This window comes from Heterobasidion irregulare (genome assembly GCF_000320585.1).
Source record: "Heterobasidion irregulare TC 32-1 unplaced genomic scaffold scaffold_10, whole genome shotgun sequence".
Classification (NCBI taxonomy): Eukaryota; Fungi; Basidiomycota; class Agaricomycetes; order Russulales; family Bondarzewiaceae; genus Heterobasidion; species Heterobasidion irregulare.
In genome coordinates this window covers 438,919-454,893 of record NW_009258206.1, presented here as the reverse complement: position 1 = coordinate 454,893, position 15,975 = coordinate 438,919, and the positions used below count along the sequence as shown (strand labels likewise).

Here is a 15,975-nt window from a genome sequence, read left to right as displayed (position 1 = left end):
AGGAGCTCACATGAATGCGAAATCAAAATGCACAGGATCTCCAAAGCGTGCCGGTCTGCATGCTCGTTGCTGAGTGTCAGTTGGACAGAGTCCTTGGTTACTGAGTTGCCTTTGTCCCATGAGTAGAAAGTCTCATCGTGATGCACGTTCGGAAAGTAAAGGACCCGGCACTTGAGAATCATAACTGTTATGTACATAACGGTTCATTCGAGGATAGGTATGCTTCATGGGAGTGTTGAAGGCAATTGTAACTTGAGCGCCTGGAATAGCATGTATATCGTGCGCCTGTCCGAGTTGGTCGGCTGTGCAAGCTCTTCCGCCACCTAATCAGAGGGTACGATCATATAGGCAGACACGTCTATACTCTGAAGCTGTTCAAGTCTCTCAGCGTCAAGATAGTGGAGCCAGAAACGAGCGTGTAGCCTTGTGCACCATTGCCGCATGGACACGACCGACGACTGTAGAAAACAAGGGACGATACATTGCAACATAGAAAGCAATGACATGATGAGGCATTCAGAAATCACACACAATCTGTATGAAGAGGCTCGCCGCCGCCGCCACACTGATCGGCCAGATTATTCCGTCGAAACCCATCCGGCACTGCCCCATGACCTCCTATTGAAGCCTGCGTCGTTAGCAAAGGGCTGTATCCACACATCGAGGTTAGGCGTGGGCGGGACTGGCGCGAGGCCCTGCAGAGCAAGGCCGGGCGGAGTTAGAGTCGAAGAGCGAAGTAGGGAGGAAAGAGACTAGGGAGCGAGAAAGATAGCGTGTACTACGTGCCCGTGACGCCGGAGGTGAGGTCCATTCGGTGCATCATCCAGGTCACACGTGTACAAACTGCCACAGCCCCTAGCGAGTCCCTCCATCGAGGGACGATACACGCTTGGGAACATCCCCATAGCCACGGCATCATGCATTCAGCCCTGCGCGCACGCATATATGCTTCTGAATCCACAATTTGGGCATTGTTAGCGTCGTCGCATGCGAGGCTGGCGGCGCAAGTTGCAGGTGCCTGTCAAAGTTGGGCTGTAAGATGATGGAGATAGCGCATGTGTAGACGCGATGGGGCACGACGCAAGCAACAAGCATCAATTTTGCGGTGTCCGCGGTAGGCTGAATAACAGACGCGAGCAGAGAACACGAAGCGTGACCTAAGAGGACAGACGGTGAAGAACTCTGAGAAGCACAGCAGTGCAGATGGTGCACGCAAGGAAGAGAACAGAGATAGAGAGGATGCTCATGATATGATTGCGCCAAATGCACTGCACATCAGTAGGCCAGGACAAGAGGCACAGACGTTCAACAGTCGTTGTCTAAATTTGCGAGAAGGTGTGAGCAGTCCCAATTTAATGTCGACGAAACTCGAAGCGAGGCTGACTTTGAGTAAATCAACGGGTGTGCGCGGGAGTAGATTTGAAAACAAGATAGATACTAGGTCGAAGAAGGATTAAGCGTGGATGTTATCGAAAGTAACGCACAACGTGTATTTTTCGTCATATTTTAGATGCTGGAGTGATGCCCCACACAGCGAGCACGGAACACGGGAGATTGAGAGGCTCACGAAAAGACTTGCATAGTTCCCGGTCCAAGCATGTCTGGAGTACAGAGGCAATGATGATTGTCCGATCCAATGGGCGAATGATGTATGCGGGGAGTGACAAAGTAACGGCACATGACGTGCGTTGAGCATGCCTCTAGTGAGCATTTGTCCCTCGATATAACAGAGTGCTCTTCGAAGCGGCGTTGAGGATAGCGTAGACAACACGAGTGTTGTTGAGCGCAATAAGATTGAGTGGATGTCCGAGAGGGAGCATCGATGGCCGTGAGAAGCGCTCGTGACCTTCGCCCTCCGAATCTCAGGCTGCGTTCCCGTCGAGCCACGCTCACTTTCCTCCCTCCGTCTACGTCCCGCACTGCTCATTCCGAATTCCCGAGCTGACTGCTTCTGTGCACTCCTGCGAACTGCCATCCGTTCCGCCTACCAAATCTGTGTACTCCCATTCGAGCCAGTCTGTCATGATCATAATGACAGCATAGGCCGTCCCATGGAGCCGGCTCCCTTCGGGTCGACGCTTCAAACGGCACGCTCACTGTGAAAGCCATACCACATCAATCATCGCCAGAGTATCACAGCAGGCGAGGCTTGCTCATAGACGCGGCGGCGCAAGCTCTGTGAGATACGCTGGAGTCTGCGGCGACATCGTACCAGCCACGATTCTTGAGTCTGCTGCAGCCAACGACTATCAGTCGGAAGCAAACAGGTACACCGGTTCAATGTCGCAGCTCATACCAGGAGGTGCGCGCGTGTCTGTTTTTGCTCATTCCAATCTGCCATAGGGCACGACTGCCAGACGTCGGCTCTCTAAATGCGCGCTGATAAATGCAAGGAGTGCTCGTTGGCAGGCCTCCCTCTTCTTCTCGACGAATTGGTGGGCACTCCAAGATTTCGACCCCTCCTGCGCATTCTTCGGCTCTGCACACATTGCACATGTCAACGGTGGGCCGAGTGAAGGTTTCGTGTATGTGGTGTGTTAGCGGTAGAAGATCGCGAATCAGATCACTGTGTACAATTGAACGAACTTTGTCCTGAATACATGCGGCATGCAAAAAACTAGTCTAGGTACACAGAGCAGGGAAACTTATAACCACATCGTACATAGCAGAAAGAGATGAAAGAGTCCGATCCAAACCACTACGAGAGAGAAGGACGATAACACTCGTGCCAAGAAGCACCATGAACAAATTGACTAAGGTCTAGTTGTATGAGCTGCTTTCCAATGGCAAATTGAAGCCTTGGATCAGGCCATAATCTATCGCGGTACGCGGCGGGCACCCAGAATACTAGTTCTGATTCTGGACCCACTATCCAACCGTCGCTGTTGATGTGTCTATATGGACGATAGTTCCATGCAGGTTGTGGCGTAGAGCTATAGAGGCCATCTTTGCGCATTGTGTGTTCCGGAAGATGTGATATGAGAATGAAGGCTGTGAGATGTTCAAGTCAGATAGGCTACTCTGTGCTCGACGAAGACAAAGTTCAACTAACTAGGATACACGGATGGAAGTTCAGATAGATATATGGGAGGCGTGTTGCTGGGGGCTGAGCGCGGCGTCATTTCTGGGCCATGGACCACATTGGTCGAGACATCTTGAATGCAGGGCGCATCCCACACCCGGATTGTGTAGTCGCCCGAGCCTGACACGATCCGCGACCCATCTGGCGAGAAAGCAACAGAGGAGATGCTTAGTGAGTGTCCCGTAAGAGGGTCACCCACTGCAGCATGCGTTTTCGCATCCCAGACCCGGATTGTGCGGTCATCTGATCCTGACACAATCCGCGACCCGTCTGGCGAGAACGCAACAGAATGAACTGGACCTCCATGTTCCTCGAAAGGGCCACCCAATGCAGCATGTGTTGCGGTATCCCAGACCCGGATTGCGCCGTCGCTCGAGCCTGACACAATCCACTTCCCGTCTGGCGAGAAAACAACAGAATATACCTCACCTGTGTATCCCTTGAGAGGGTCGCCCACAGCAGCATGCGTCATCGTATCCCACACTCGGATTGTGTAGTCGTCCGAGCCTGACACGATCCATTTCCCGTCTGACGAGAATGCAACAGAGGTAACACCTTTTGAATGTCCCTTAAGAGGGTCACCCACTGCAGCATGCGTTGTCGCATCCCAGACTCGGATTGTCCTGTCTCCCGAGCCTGACACGATCCATTTCCCGTCTGACGAGAATGCAACAGAGGTAACACCTTTTGAATGTCCCTTAAGAGGGTCACCCACTGCAGCATGCGTTGTCGCGTCCCAGACTCGGATTGTCCTGTCTCCCGAGCCTGACACGATCCATTTCCCGTCTGACGAGAATGCAACAGAATGGACTGAACTTGCGTGTCCCTCGAGAGGGCTACCCACTGCAGCATGCGTTGTCGCATCCCAGACTCGGATTGTCCTGTCTCCCGAGCCTGACACGATCCATTTCCCGTCTGACGAGAATGCAACAGAATGGACTGAACTTGCGTGTCCCTCGAGAAGGTTTCCCACAGAAGAATGCATGGTAGAATCCCACACCCGGATTGTGCAGTCATTTGAGCCTGACACAATCCGCGACCCGTCTGGGAAGAAAGCAACAGAGGAGATGCTTAGTGAGTGTCCCTTAAGAGGGTCACCCACTGCAGCATGCGTTGTCACATCCCAGACCCGGATTGTGCAGTCATATGAGCCTGACACAATCTGCGACCCGTCTGGAGAGAATGCAACAGAACTAACCAAATTTGTGTGCCCCCTGAGAGGCTCGCCCATAGCAGCATGCGTTTTCGCATCCCAGACCCGGATTGTGTGGTCACCCGATCCTGACACGATCCACGACCCTTCTGGCGAGAAAGCAACAGAAGTGACCCTATTCGTGTGTCCCCTGAGAAGGTCACCCACAGTGGTACACGTTGCCACATCCCATACCCGAATTGTGTTGTCTTTCGAGCCTGACACGATCTGCGACGCGTCTGGTGAGAATGCAACAGATAAAACCGAGTCTGTGTGTCCCTCAAGAGGGCCGCCCACTGCAGCATGCGTCACTGTATCCCATACCCGGATTGTATTGTCGTCCGAGCCTGACACGATCCACTTGCCGTCTTTCGAGAAGGCAACAGAGCGGACCCAATATGTGTGTCCATTGAGGGGGTCTCCACTAGCTGCACGCGTTGCGGTATCCCAGACCCGGATTTCCCTGCTGAGCGAGCCTGACACAATCCACTTCCCATCTGGCGAGATAGCAACAGAAAGTATCTGATCTGCGCGACCCTTGAAAGGGTCACCCACCGCATCACCCGTCGACACATCCCACACCCGGATTGTGTAGTCATTCAAACTTGACACGATCCACGACCCGTTGGAAGAAATTGCCACACAACTGACTGCAGAGCCTGCATGGATGCTATGTTGTGCTGCTGGCCAATGGTTATCCGCCCCAACCTCGACCTTCAGCACCTGAGGAAATTCTTTCCAAAACCTTTTGAACACATCGGAGCTTTGTGGAGAGAATGCCAAGGCGGATAAGTAGATGTGGGGAGTAGACTGTGATATGGGGAACCCGAACATGTTTATGAAGGCTTGCGCGTCAGTTGCCAATTTTCTTATTTGACTTGTATGCAGACCCTGGACAATGATATAACATTATTGACACCTCATCTTATTATTTTTATAACTGCGAATATCACGTACCGATGCCCATTTTACTATTGAGGCAACGGCTCGCGCTGCCCCAGATACTGCACCGAGGAGACTCATCACCTCGAGCCAGAACAGTAATTTTTCCTTGAGAAGCACTTCAATGCCTTTCAGCACCTTGAGTTCGGATGCGACACCTGCTCCTATAGCTTGCAAGTGACTTTCCCAGAACCGGCACGAATAGGAAAGATGTGCGGGTATTGATTCTCGAACGCGGTCGGCAAGGTCGGGGATGTGCCTGTTCAACAAATACGAGGATTCCAGATGGCAGATATTGAACGCCAATTGTTTCTCCATGATATGCAGCGAAGCGAGGGTCAAGTCTCGGTGAGTTCGGGATGTGTCAACATGATATCTTCCACTGCGTGAGGGATCCAACAAGAAATCACGGAACGAGGTATGCAATGGACGAATCGGTTCTTCCTCCGCAACGCCTCGCAGCACAGACCCCATACCCCCCAAGATACTTTCCGGTCGCAAGCTGATAATCCCATCCTCGACGTTACGAGACATCTCACTGAGCGATTTGACTGAGACAGGCTCGAATGTCGTCAACACCAGCGCCATGATGAATCGGAAGCCGTCCATGATTGATTCATCCAATGCGGCAGATCTCTGAATCGGAAACAGATAGGATAACACGGTGGTGTATAGACCGTCTAAGCCTGCCGTTTCATGGACCTTGCCCTCTATCAGGAGGTTGTATCGATCCAAGGGCTCCAATCCAGTGATGCCCAGACCTATGATAAATGTGCAGGCAACGGATGCCCACTGAAATAGTCCCTCGCATCTGGACACAAGCGCGCTTTTGCGTGCATCATCAATAACACTGTAACTGGGACCGCTCAGACGATTGTGAATGTATGCTGTGATATCGAGCTCAGTCAACTGAGGGGAGATATCCTGCATTCTCTTCAGAATCATGTGGGCATTCGGTTTGAACAGACGCTCGACATCTGCCTCAGGACGGGAGGTGAGGAGGATGCGGACACTGGAAGGGAGATCTGCCATCTTGCTCACGAGTAGCTCAAGAAGCCCTTGGCGAGATGGAACATCGCCACATTCATCCAAAGCATCGATGACTATGACAAGGGGACCTGTGAGTGTGAGTTCCTGTAGTGGCTTCAGTATAAAGTTGTCGAACTGCAGAGCAATCTGCGACGTGGTCCGGAGTGCCGTTTGATACTGGACAATGCCCCACAGCGCGCGTTTTATGCGCTTGTCAAAGTCGGCCAGATCGCGAGCCATATGGGGAAACAGCTTGTCAGGACCGCGCCCAGCCTCACCACGGATGAAGCAAAAGGATGATCCAAGACGATGAAGGTCGTTGAACTGCTGAGCGATGGTGTGTGCAATGGCTGATTTCCCGGTCCCTGCGGCGCCCGAAAGCAGGAGAACGCGGTGAGTGTCGTCCGAATTGATCCAATCTGCGATCTCGTCCAAAATCGCCACGCGAGTTCCTGGCTGACACCCCTTGTTCGGACCGAAGCTGGCCCCGCTCGTGTATCCGATTTCCTTCAAGTCAGTTTCGATCACTACACGACGAGCTCGGGGTCAGCCAGATATCAAAAATTGGCCATCGCGTTTTGCGTACTGATTTCCTCCGTATCACTCAGGATATGCTCTACTCCGTCGAGAATATGGTCCACTTTGTCGAGAATACGTACAGTGACAATCTGAGTTTGAACCGCCACTCCAGTATGGAATGCATGCTCGAGCTCAACGAACACCTCACAGAATTCGTTGATTGTATCATCCGTCGATGAAAGTGCATGCTTGACTGTTCGCCTCACTATGAAGAGAGGGGGAATTGGCAGATAGTGGCGTGCGATGAAGAATCAAACTCACAGAAGCCCTCGGTCTTCACATACTCAGATATGAAGTAGTAGCACTCCGTGGTCTGTCGAGCAATCCGGATGAATAGGTCTTGTAGCAATCCGGCCTTCTCGGGCTTGGCCTCGAATTCCGTCTTCAAATCATTCACAATACTGTAGAATGATTTCATTGTATTGAACAGTTTCAAAATGTTGGTGTCTCGGTCCATCTGTTTCTGGACGATCTTTGCAACCAACAAGCTCTGTCAGCATCGCCACGATATCTGTCGAAACTGATCAGAAACACACCTTTACGGGTAATGACAGGATGCTCATGGCCATCTTGGCGTACGGATGTACCTAACATATCATATAAGCGTCCTGTCGTTGTGATGTGCAAGACATACTTCTGCGAGCTTGTCCGTGAACTCGCAAAAGATCTTGATGTTATCGAAGAAAGGCTTCCATGTCGTGAGAAAATCGCTATTCTCCGAAGGCATAGAGCTTGCGCCATTGACGACGGTGCTGACAGGTCGTGAAAGCGAGTGCATCTGAGATACATTATGCTCGAGGTCCGCGAAGTTGACATCCAACGTCTCTGGGATCGCATCTGTATATATTTCCTGCACGGTTTCTGGTGCCGGTAGGTTCTCAATGGGATGCTGTTCCTTTATACTTTTATCTTGTACTTCGATTCCGATGCGTAAGACAATACGGGCACCAGATTCTCCTGAGATGGTCTTGGTCACGTCTGAGAGATGTAAGTATCGCGAAAGAGATCTCATATTACATAAACACGGACGAACCTTGTGGGCTGCCTTCGAGTATCGAAGGATGTAAAGCCGATAATAATTCCGAGATGGAGCCGATGTGCAGATCCTTGCGCATTTTGCGACGAGCAAAGATGTCGATTCTGAGAGTCGAATTTGGATGGGCATTACTAACCGGCGCAGTCAGTAACGAGGATAGAGAAAAATATCAAATGACATTCGTACAAGGAGAAAAGTTGGTTCCAGGCTGGGGTGCTGCTCCGGCGAGCGACCTTCGTCTCTTTCCTCTCCCCGCCGATCGTCATGACGGCATAGAATTTTCCGTCGACTTTCAGAGTGCGATTGAGGCTATCGACTCTGGGTAGACCAATAGCGCGGATCACTGTGGGGATGCTAACCGTGAGGAGGCCGCGCGTCGACCAAGCCATTCGCTCTCACCTCTGACATTCAACCCTATCTTCTGCTGGAGTTTTGAGGGCTCACTGGAGTTGAATGACGAAGAATCATAAACATGCACGGCGAAGTAAATAATTGACAAAACTCACGGCGGTGCTAGGGACGACATCGTCAGGGTGGACATGCTAGTGAGAGGTTAATTGAGGGCCTCGTGTGTGGGCACCCACAAGGACCCATAACCGCGCGCTGATGAACACGTGGAAAACGGGCCTTTTACTTTGACAAGTGAGCGCACCCGATTGGGAGCGAATAGAAGATACCAAATTGGGTTGGGCGCTTCTACCGATAGGAGTCATTGTGTCTCTGCTGCTTTGCTCGCATTCGCTCTTCCCCCGTCTCCATCAGAGTCTGCGCCAAGTGAGCAATGTACGATATATGATTTTCCGCTGGTCTATGAGGACTAAGGGGTGAGCAACTATACTCGTTGCAAGACGCAACGTGATGCGGCAGAAGGGTAGGTAGAAGGACGGAACAAGGTGGACTATACATGTGCATTGGCGTTGGTATCTGGACTGAGAAAGATAATACACGAACGAGCGGTGAAACAGGAAGGGAAGAAAGGGAAGAAAAGGGACAACGGGAGCAACAGAGAAGGAAGGCAAGCAAGTAATAACAACGTGCACGATCCAGACAAGCGCAGCGGATGAGGGATTTCGAGAAAGCAAATGGAGACAATGTGCACAAGAAAGAAGTGAGAGAGATGACGTACATAGTTTTATTGCGCCCGATCTTCAGTCCGTCGGTACAGAGGTGTTAGCCCTGCATAGCCCTGCATCCGGTCGAGATATACTCGCGGTGACTCGTAGGCCGTGTGCCTGTCCTCGATACCATCAATGGACACGCATCTATACAGACGCACAGACGCATGTGCTCATCCAACGCTCGCACCTGCCAATTCACTCGCATCTATACCAAGGCTTCGATATTCAGGATGATGTCGATGAGGATGGCGATGCGAAGTGGGAGGTGAGGCGGTAACAGATCCCAGGAGGTAAGTCATATCCCATCGGTGATGATAAGCACTGGTCGCCAATATTTTATGCGCGGCTATGACATTCTGCGCTCGCCGCTGCCTGTTGCCCACAAGGAGAAGCAAGTCTTTCTATCGATTAGGCATACCAGCTGAGGTAGCGCTCGGAGCTGCGATGGGGCCCAATTGTACCGCCGACTAACGCCGAATCGGGTGGGTGCGCAAGACAGCGGTTACGAACCGTCTCTTGCTTGAAAGGCAAAAATCATTTGGAGGAAGAGTTCGTTCAGGACCAAACCCTCTTCAAGACCTATCCAGAAGAGTCCGTGCGACAGCTGCCGCACTGTTTCACTCCCCGAGGTCTGCGCCGGCATCTGCGCGTTCCAAAGACCCCTGGCATATTCAAACTACTCACTGAGATGGCAGATCTCGCACGTATCGGATCAACTTGCGGCACCTCTTGCATAGGAGACGCAGACAAGACGCGAGCAGACGTGGTGGATTAAACCAAGTCAGGAGAATGTAGACTGGAAATATACGCACGACATGTTCCCGCCTTCGATCGCGACGACATTCCTGTACCGTCACTACCTGACATCGGCCTGTGGTCCCAAGGCGGAGCGGTAAGTACGGCGTGAGATGGTCAAGGACCAAAAAAGCCAAGAAAAAAAAGAGGAGACACAGGGATACATTTATGTCTGTATCAAACCAGAGAGGTTTTTGGCTGGTGACGGTATGCAAACAAGCGCAGTAATCATAAAAAAAAGGTGAAAATTGAGCAGAGGATGGAACACCAGGGACAGGTGCAAGAGGTGAAAGATCCTGCGAGAGACAGTGAAGCAAGGGGCACCATGGATGCATACACGAGGAAGAAGGAAGAAATAGAAAAAGACGTCAAAGGTCGAACGCACGTGGATCTTGCACAGGAGTGAGGCCGAGCTGCGTGCGCATGTAGAGAAGTGCGGACGGTCAAACCCGTCATGGCGGAAGACCAGCGGGGAGGCAGGCGCGGTGCGGGAAGGAGCGCGTGGGAGTTACAACACAATGCATGAGTGCGAGACCCTCTATCAGTATTGGGTCAATGTGGACCAAAAACGAAAGAAAAAAGTTTAGGCTGAGGCAGGATGTACGAGTCTTGCCGAGAGAGGTGTCAGAAAGGGAACGGCTGAGATTTGGGGTCAGCCCCTGACGACCGCACACACATCTTTTCACGCTTTTATGCATGCGATGAACGAGTACGCCTGCGCCCATTCGTAGGCGGTACTCCTGTCCTCCGCATCCCCTCGGTACGTGGAAACGCACGTGTATGCTGCTTAAGCGTCCTGTGGGACCATTTCTTCAATCAAGCTCCGATACCGTTGCTCTCCGATCCTGAAGCAGCGTCTTGACTAAGTCTCTTGCTGCTCAAGCATACATTGTAAAAAGATGCACGTGTTGCCTCAAAGACGGTGCTGCAAAGGTATTGCAGTGGTGGACGGGGACCTTGGATGCAGGGAAAGGGTCGCTTGCCCGTTTGGGCTAGCCAGCCAAAAGGACATCAAGACCGCCAAGGTCAGCGAACTTGAAGCAGCATAGAATTGAACTGGGAGCGGGCGCTCACAGAGAGACTCGTGCAACTCCTCGAATGGAGCTGTCCCAGTGCTTAGCTTGTGGACGGCCGCGCAATGAGCGAGAATCCGCGTGAGCGCGTCGGGATCGCTCTTTATAGAATTAGGCCGAAGGGAAGAGGACCGCAAGTCCGCGTCGAACAGGGAGAGCCGGGGCGGAGAGGGCGTCACATCGGCGGTCGTGCAGTTGAACGGGCGAGTGACGTATGCAGGGAGCGAAAACTCGTCGGCGGGTGACGCGCGTTGAGATCGCACCGAGGCAGCATTCCTCACTCGAGAAATTAGAGGGCTCGTTGACGCAGCGCCAGACATTATCCAGACCGCACGGGCGCACGATGGCCGTGGGAATCGCTTACGCTCGACTTGACCAACTCCGGCGACCAGCTTTGTCATGGCCTGGCATCGTGAGCACAGGCCGTCTCGAGTTGCATTGGTGACCATGGTCTCTCACAAGGCCATCGAGATTTGCCGCCAATCGTCAGCAAAGACATCTACCGTTGCAAATCTCGTACTATCTCTGTGTTCTGCTCCTCATATGAGCCTCTTGCGCTTATTTTGATCCACAGCTCCTACCCGTAAGGTTTTCTTGGCCCCAGCGACGTACAACGGGGTGTATTCTTCCCTCCAACAGCAGCTGGCATCTGCCTCTTGACAGAGTGCTCTGAGCGACGCGATCAAGGCATCTGGCTAAAACTCAGGACTCCCTTCTTCTGGACCCAGTGCAGGGCACACGAATGCGAACTCCCACAGCCCCTACGCATGCAACCTCCGCCATCGAGGCGCAGCGCATGCTCAGAAGCATCCCGTCGCTGCAGCCCCGTGCATTTAGCCCTCCGTACACGCATATATGCTCTCAAATTAGTAATTCGGGCACCATTTGCGTCGTCGCATGTGAGGCTGGCGACGCCGTATTGAGCCCTGCTGAAGACAGGCTGGAAGAATGTGGACAGAGTATATGTGTTGATGCTCTGGAGCACGACGCAAGCGATGGGCTTTGATCTTGCGGCGTCTGATAGACTGATGAACGAGAGCGAGCTGGGAACAAGAAGCGTGACCCACGCGGAGGACATGCTAAGAAGAACTGAGGAGTGAAGCAGTGCGGACGGTGTAAATGAGAAAAATAAAAGCGAATACGGAGCAAACGTTTACGATTCGATGACGCTGAACATACTGCACATCAGTAAGTCAGCGCAGGAGACGGAGACGTCCAACCATTGGTATTTCAGCTTACGAGTGTGTGCGAGTCCCAGCCCGCTATAGCAACCGTGACTGATCTGCTATGAAAACGTAAGCGAAAGATCACATTTTGCATACAGGACCCCTGGAACAGTTCTCAGATACTCAATTATATATATCATTGTCTAGTATCCAATACTCGAGGGCAGACTTGATGAGAGACAATCCAGGGGCAGCAAGCATCAAATTATAGATGAGATGTTTGTTTATTGATCCTCAATTTCAAACCAATAAGCTAATACATTGGCCGAGGATGAGCTAAAAGATATGATCAACACCCAGTAGACATGTGAACTTGTACACAAGCTGGGCAATGTCGCATGCAGATGCGAGCACAGTGATGCACTAGTCAACCATATGGTCCGGGCATGCAGAGAGGTAGAGCAAGCTGTGGGCGGCAGTGCGGCAGCAGTGCCTGACATGGATGAGGGCAGAGAGGTCATATGGGGCGACGTGCATGTAGACAAGGCTGAGTGGGATGGGGAACATTTTGCACATGTTGCGGAGGATTGAGGGGAGAGAGCATGCAAGGGCATTTCTGGCTGGACATCACCAAGCTCGTGTATGAGTCTATATGTCTACTAGGTGTTGATCATATCTTCGAGCTCATCCTCGACCAATGTATTAGCTTATTGGTTTGAAGTTAAGGATCAATAAACAAACATCTCATCTATAATTTGATGCTTGCTGCCCCTGGATTGTCTCCCACCAAGTCTGCCCTCAAGTATTGGATACTAGACAATGATATATATAACTGAGTATCTGAGAACCATTCCAGGGGTCCTGTATGCAAAATGTGATCTTCTGCTTATGTTTTTATATCAGATCACTCACGGTTGCCATAGCCTGCCATTGATGTTTAACTTGAAGCAATAGCAATTGTGAGTGAATTAACAGGTGTGTGTAGGAGTCGATAAATTCACAAGAGAAATGCCAGGTCCCACAAGGGATGCTTTTGGAAAGAATGCATGATATGTATCTGTGTTGTATTTTGGATACCAAGTGATACCCAGCAAAGTGAGCATGGAAAATGGGGAGAGTAAGAATGAAAACAGAGGCTTACAGTGAGACTGGTATAGGGTATAGTCCCCAGTGCTCAGCTTGTGTAGGCTGTGCAATTGTGAGGATCCACATAAGCATGTCAGGCTAAGTCTTGCTGGACATCGGCCAAAGGAAAGGACACTGTCAGTGCTAGAGGAGACAAGGCAGAGCAGGAGATGCATTGAAAAAGGAGAGGCAAGAGAGCATCTGGAAAACCACCCCTTTGTATTAAGGTCTGATTAGTTCTATTTATGCATAATTATGAAAGATTAGGATTAGACATTTTTAGCTTACCCCCTCTCTAAACCTGTTCTAATTAGACATAATTTTCCTAAATTAGGAATTATTAGGATTGATTATAACTTGAAATTTCGGAAAAATTATTATAAATCAAGCATCACAGTTCTCATAGCCTTCTTATAAAGTCATGTCTATTAGAGCACTAGTTAAATACCTAAACACAAAATATACCTTATAACAAACTTGCCTTCTGCCAGAGTTAAACCAACAACCTCATGTATGCAAGCACCCAGGACAGATGCTCTAAGCCACTAAGCCACAAGGTCTAAGATATAAACTTGGTAATCCTAATAAGTAGACATAATATAGGCAACCTCAACATCTCTGATTTTATTCAACATTTATCTTTCCTCTATCTTGTAAATAAATAGGTCAATAAATACCTAAAAAGTCAGGTCTTTCAGGATTTAGTTTAAACACCAGCTAAGAAGATAATAACCCAATGGAAAATCAATAATACACTTTATAGAGGATAAAAATAAATTATGGCACTTATACAATTTGGACTGAGAATGTGTAAAACTATGATTGAGTGTAATATTCAATGGGACTCTACTAATATAGACAATGCTACCTAAATTTGCAAATTTGATCAAAAACATGATTATGAATAATCAAGATCCAATAAGAGAGAGGGGCTTTCCAAATAGCCACTAGTGAGGTAGAGGGTGGGGACAAGAGTATATGTATGGCATGCCTATATATAAATAAGCACAAGATTGTTGGAGGTGATCTTAATATGCTTAATGCATATATTTCCTATATGGCAGGCAAATATATCATTCTGGCACCACATACCAATATGACTGTCTTTTCCACAGCCTAATAGCTAGAGGAAAACACCAAGTTTGAGCATCTTCTGTATAACAAGGCAATAAACAATATAAATAGTGCTAAAAATTGTAATATCAATAGTAACAACAATTGTGTGCTGCACAAGACAGTATTAACCACTGTACTAATAGACAAGGTCTACAAGGCTGTATATAGCATATCCCTAAGTCCAACCCCCATGTTGTGTCCTATAATGACCAGTAGCAAGCATTGGCTAACAATGACAACTTTAATGATATTGTATGCAAGGCCAAGGTACTTAGGTCTTCATAGCCTCTTGTGGCAGCTGCCAAGCTGCCAACAAAGTGGCTGGGGGCATCAATGTACATTTCTTGCTTCTATATCCCTTATAAAAGCAGGTGGAAATTCAGCAAAAGAGCTACAAGATAATGGTATAGGCATATATGAAGGAGAGTAATATGCTGAAATAGTATAGAATGTGCCACATCTTTACCTTCTCACTGAAAAAGCAGTAGTACTTACTATTTCCTACTGATAATTAAAGACTTCTTAGTATAGAATTAGTGCTAATATCATGAAATTAGAAACCAATCCAATGCTCACAATGTGTTGCTCCCAATTAGGAAATTAGACACTTTTAGATACTATTAACACTTTTAGATACTTTTAGACACTGTTAGATATAATCCGGAGCTAATGCAAGGTAGTTTTCCAGATGTTCTGGCTACCATGTCCTAGGTGCAACCACAATCCAAGGTCTGCTAGACTTTTTTTTTTTCAGAAGCCTTTCTCATCCATCCACTGCTTGATGCAATGGAAAGGCATAGACTCATGGGTGGAAATCATGCATGACTGGCAGTATTGATATATCTGGAAAAACACCACCTTGCATTAGCTCCGGATTATATCTAATAGTGTCTAAAAGTATCTAAAAGTGTTAATAGTATCTAAAAGTGTCTAATTTCCTAATTGGGAGCAACACATTGTGAGCATTGGATTGGTTTCTAATTTCATGATATTAGCACTAATTCTATACTAAGAAGTCTTTAATTATCAGTAGGAAATAGTAAGTACTACTGCTCTATCAGTGAGAAGGTAAAGATGTGGCACATTCTATACTATTTCAGCATATTACTCTCCTTCATATATGCCTATACCATTATCTTGTAGCTCTTTTGCTGAATTTCCACCTGCTTTTATAAGGGATATAGAAGCAAGAAATGTACATTGATGCCCCCAGCCACTTTGTTGGCAGCTTGGCAGCTGCCACAAGAGGCTATGAAGACCTAAGTACCTTGGCCTTGCATACAATATCATTAAAGTTGTCATTGTTAGCCAATGCTTGCTACTGGTCATTATAGGACACAACATGGGGGTTGGACTTAGGGATATGCTATATACAGCCTTGTAGACCTTGTCTATTAGTACAGTGGTTAATACTGTCTTGTGCAGCACACAATTGTTGTTACTATTGATATTACAATTTTTAGCACTATTTATATTGTTTATTGCCTTGTTATACAGAAGATGCTCAAACTTGGTGTTTTCCTCTAGCTATTAGGCTGTGGAAAAGACAGTCATATTGGTATGTGGTGCCAGAATAATATATTTGCCTGCCATATAGGAAATATATGCATTAAGCATATTAAGATCACCTCCAACAATCTTGTGCTTATTTATATATAGGCATGCCATACATATACTCTTGTCCCCACCCTCTACCTCACTAGTGGCTATTTGGAAAGCCCC

At 48.9% G+C, this 15,975-nt stretch overlaps 2 protein-coding genes across 2 annotated transcripts; one reads left to right on the top strand and one right to left on the bottom strand.

Moving 5' to 3' along the window:
- Positions 1-2,324: 2,324 nt before the first annotated feature.
- Positions 2,325-8,401, bottom strand: HETIRDRAFT_118589 (uncharacterized protein; the record flags this gene model as incomplete). The annotated part of the gene is made up of 12 exons (XM_009552391.1): positions 2,325-2,479; positions 2,740-2,991; positions 3,053-5,165; positions 5,232-6,772; positions 6,832-7,029; positions 7,086-7,314; positions 7,361-7,411; positions 7,459-7,802; positions 7,858-7,991; positions 8,047-8,178; positions 8,220-8,303; positions 8,367-8,401. 12 exons carry the CDS (start codon positions 8,399-8,401, stop codon positions 2,325-2,327), a joined length of 5,268 nt encoding a protein of 1,755 aa, XP_009550686.1.
- Positions 8,402-8,764: 363 nt separating this feature from the next.
- On the top strand, positions 8,765-11,852 carry HETIRDRAFT_118570 (uncharacterized protein; the record flags this gene model as incomplete). The annotated part of the gene is made up of 12 exons (XM_009552390.1): positions 8,765-8,883; positions 8,908-8,968; positions 9,013-9,079; positions 9,131-9,243; positions 9,716-9,870; positions 9,999-10,175; positions 10,203-10,258; positions 10,505-10,533; positions 10,693-10,798; positions 10,956-11,087; positions 11,174-11,258; positions 11,534-11,852. The coding sequence occupies 12 exons, from the start codon at positions 8,765-8,767 to the stop codon at positions 11,850-11,852; spliced, it is 1,419 nt and encodes a 472-aa protein (XP_009550685.1).
- Positions 11,853-15,975: the final 4,123 nt, after the last annotated feature.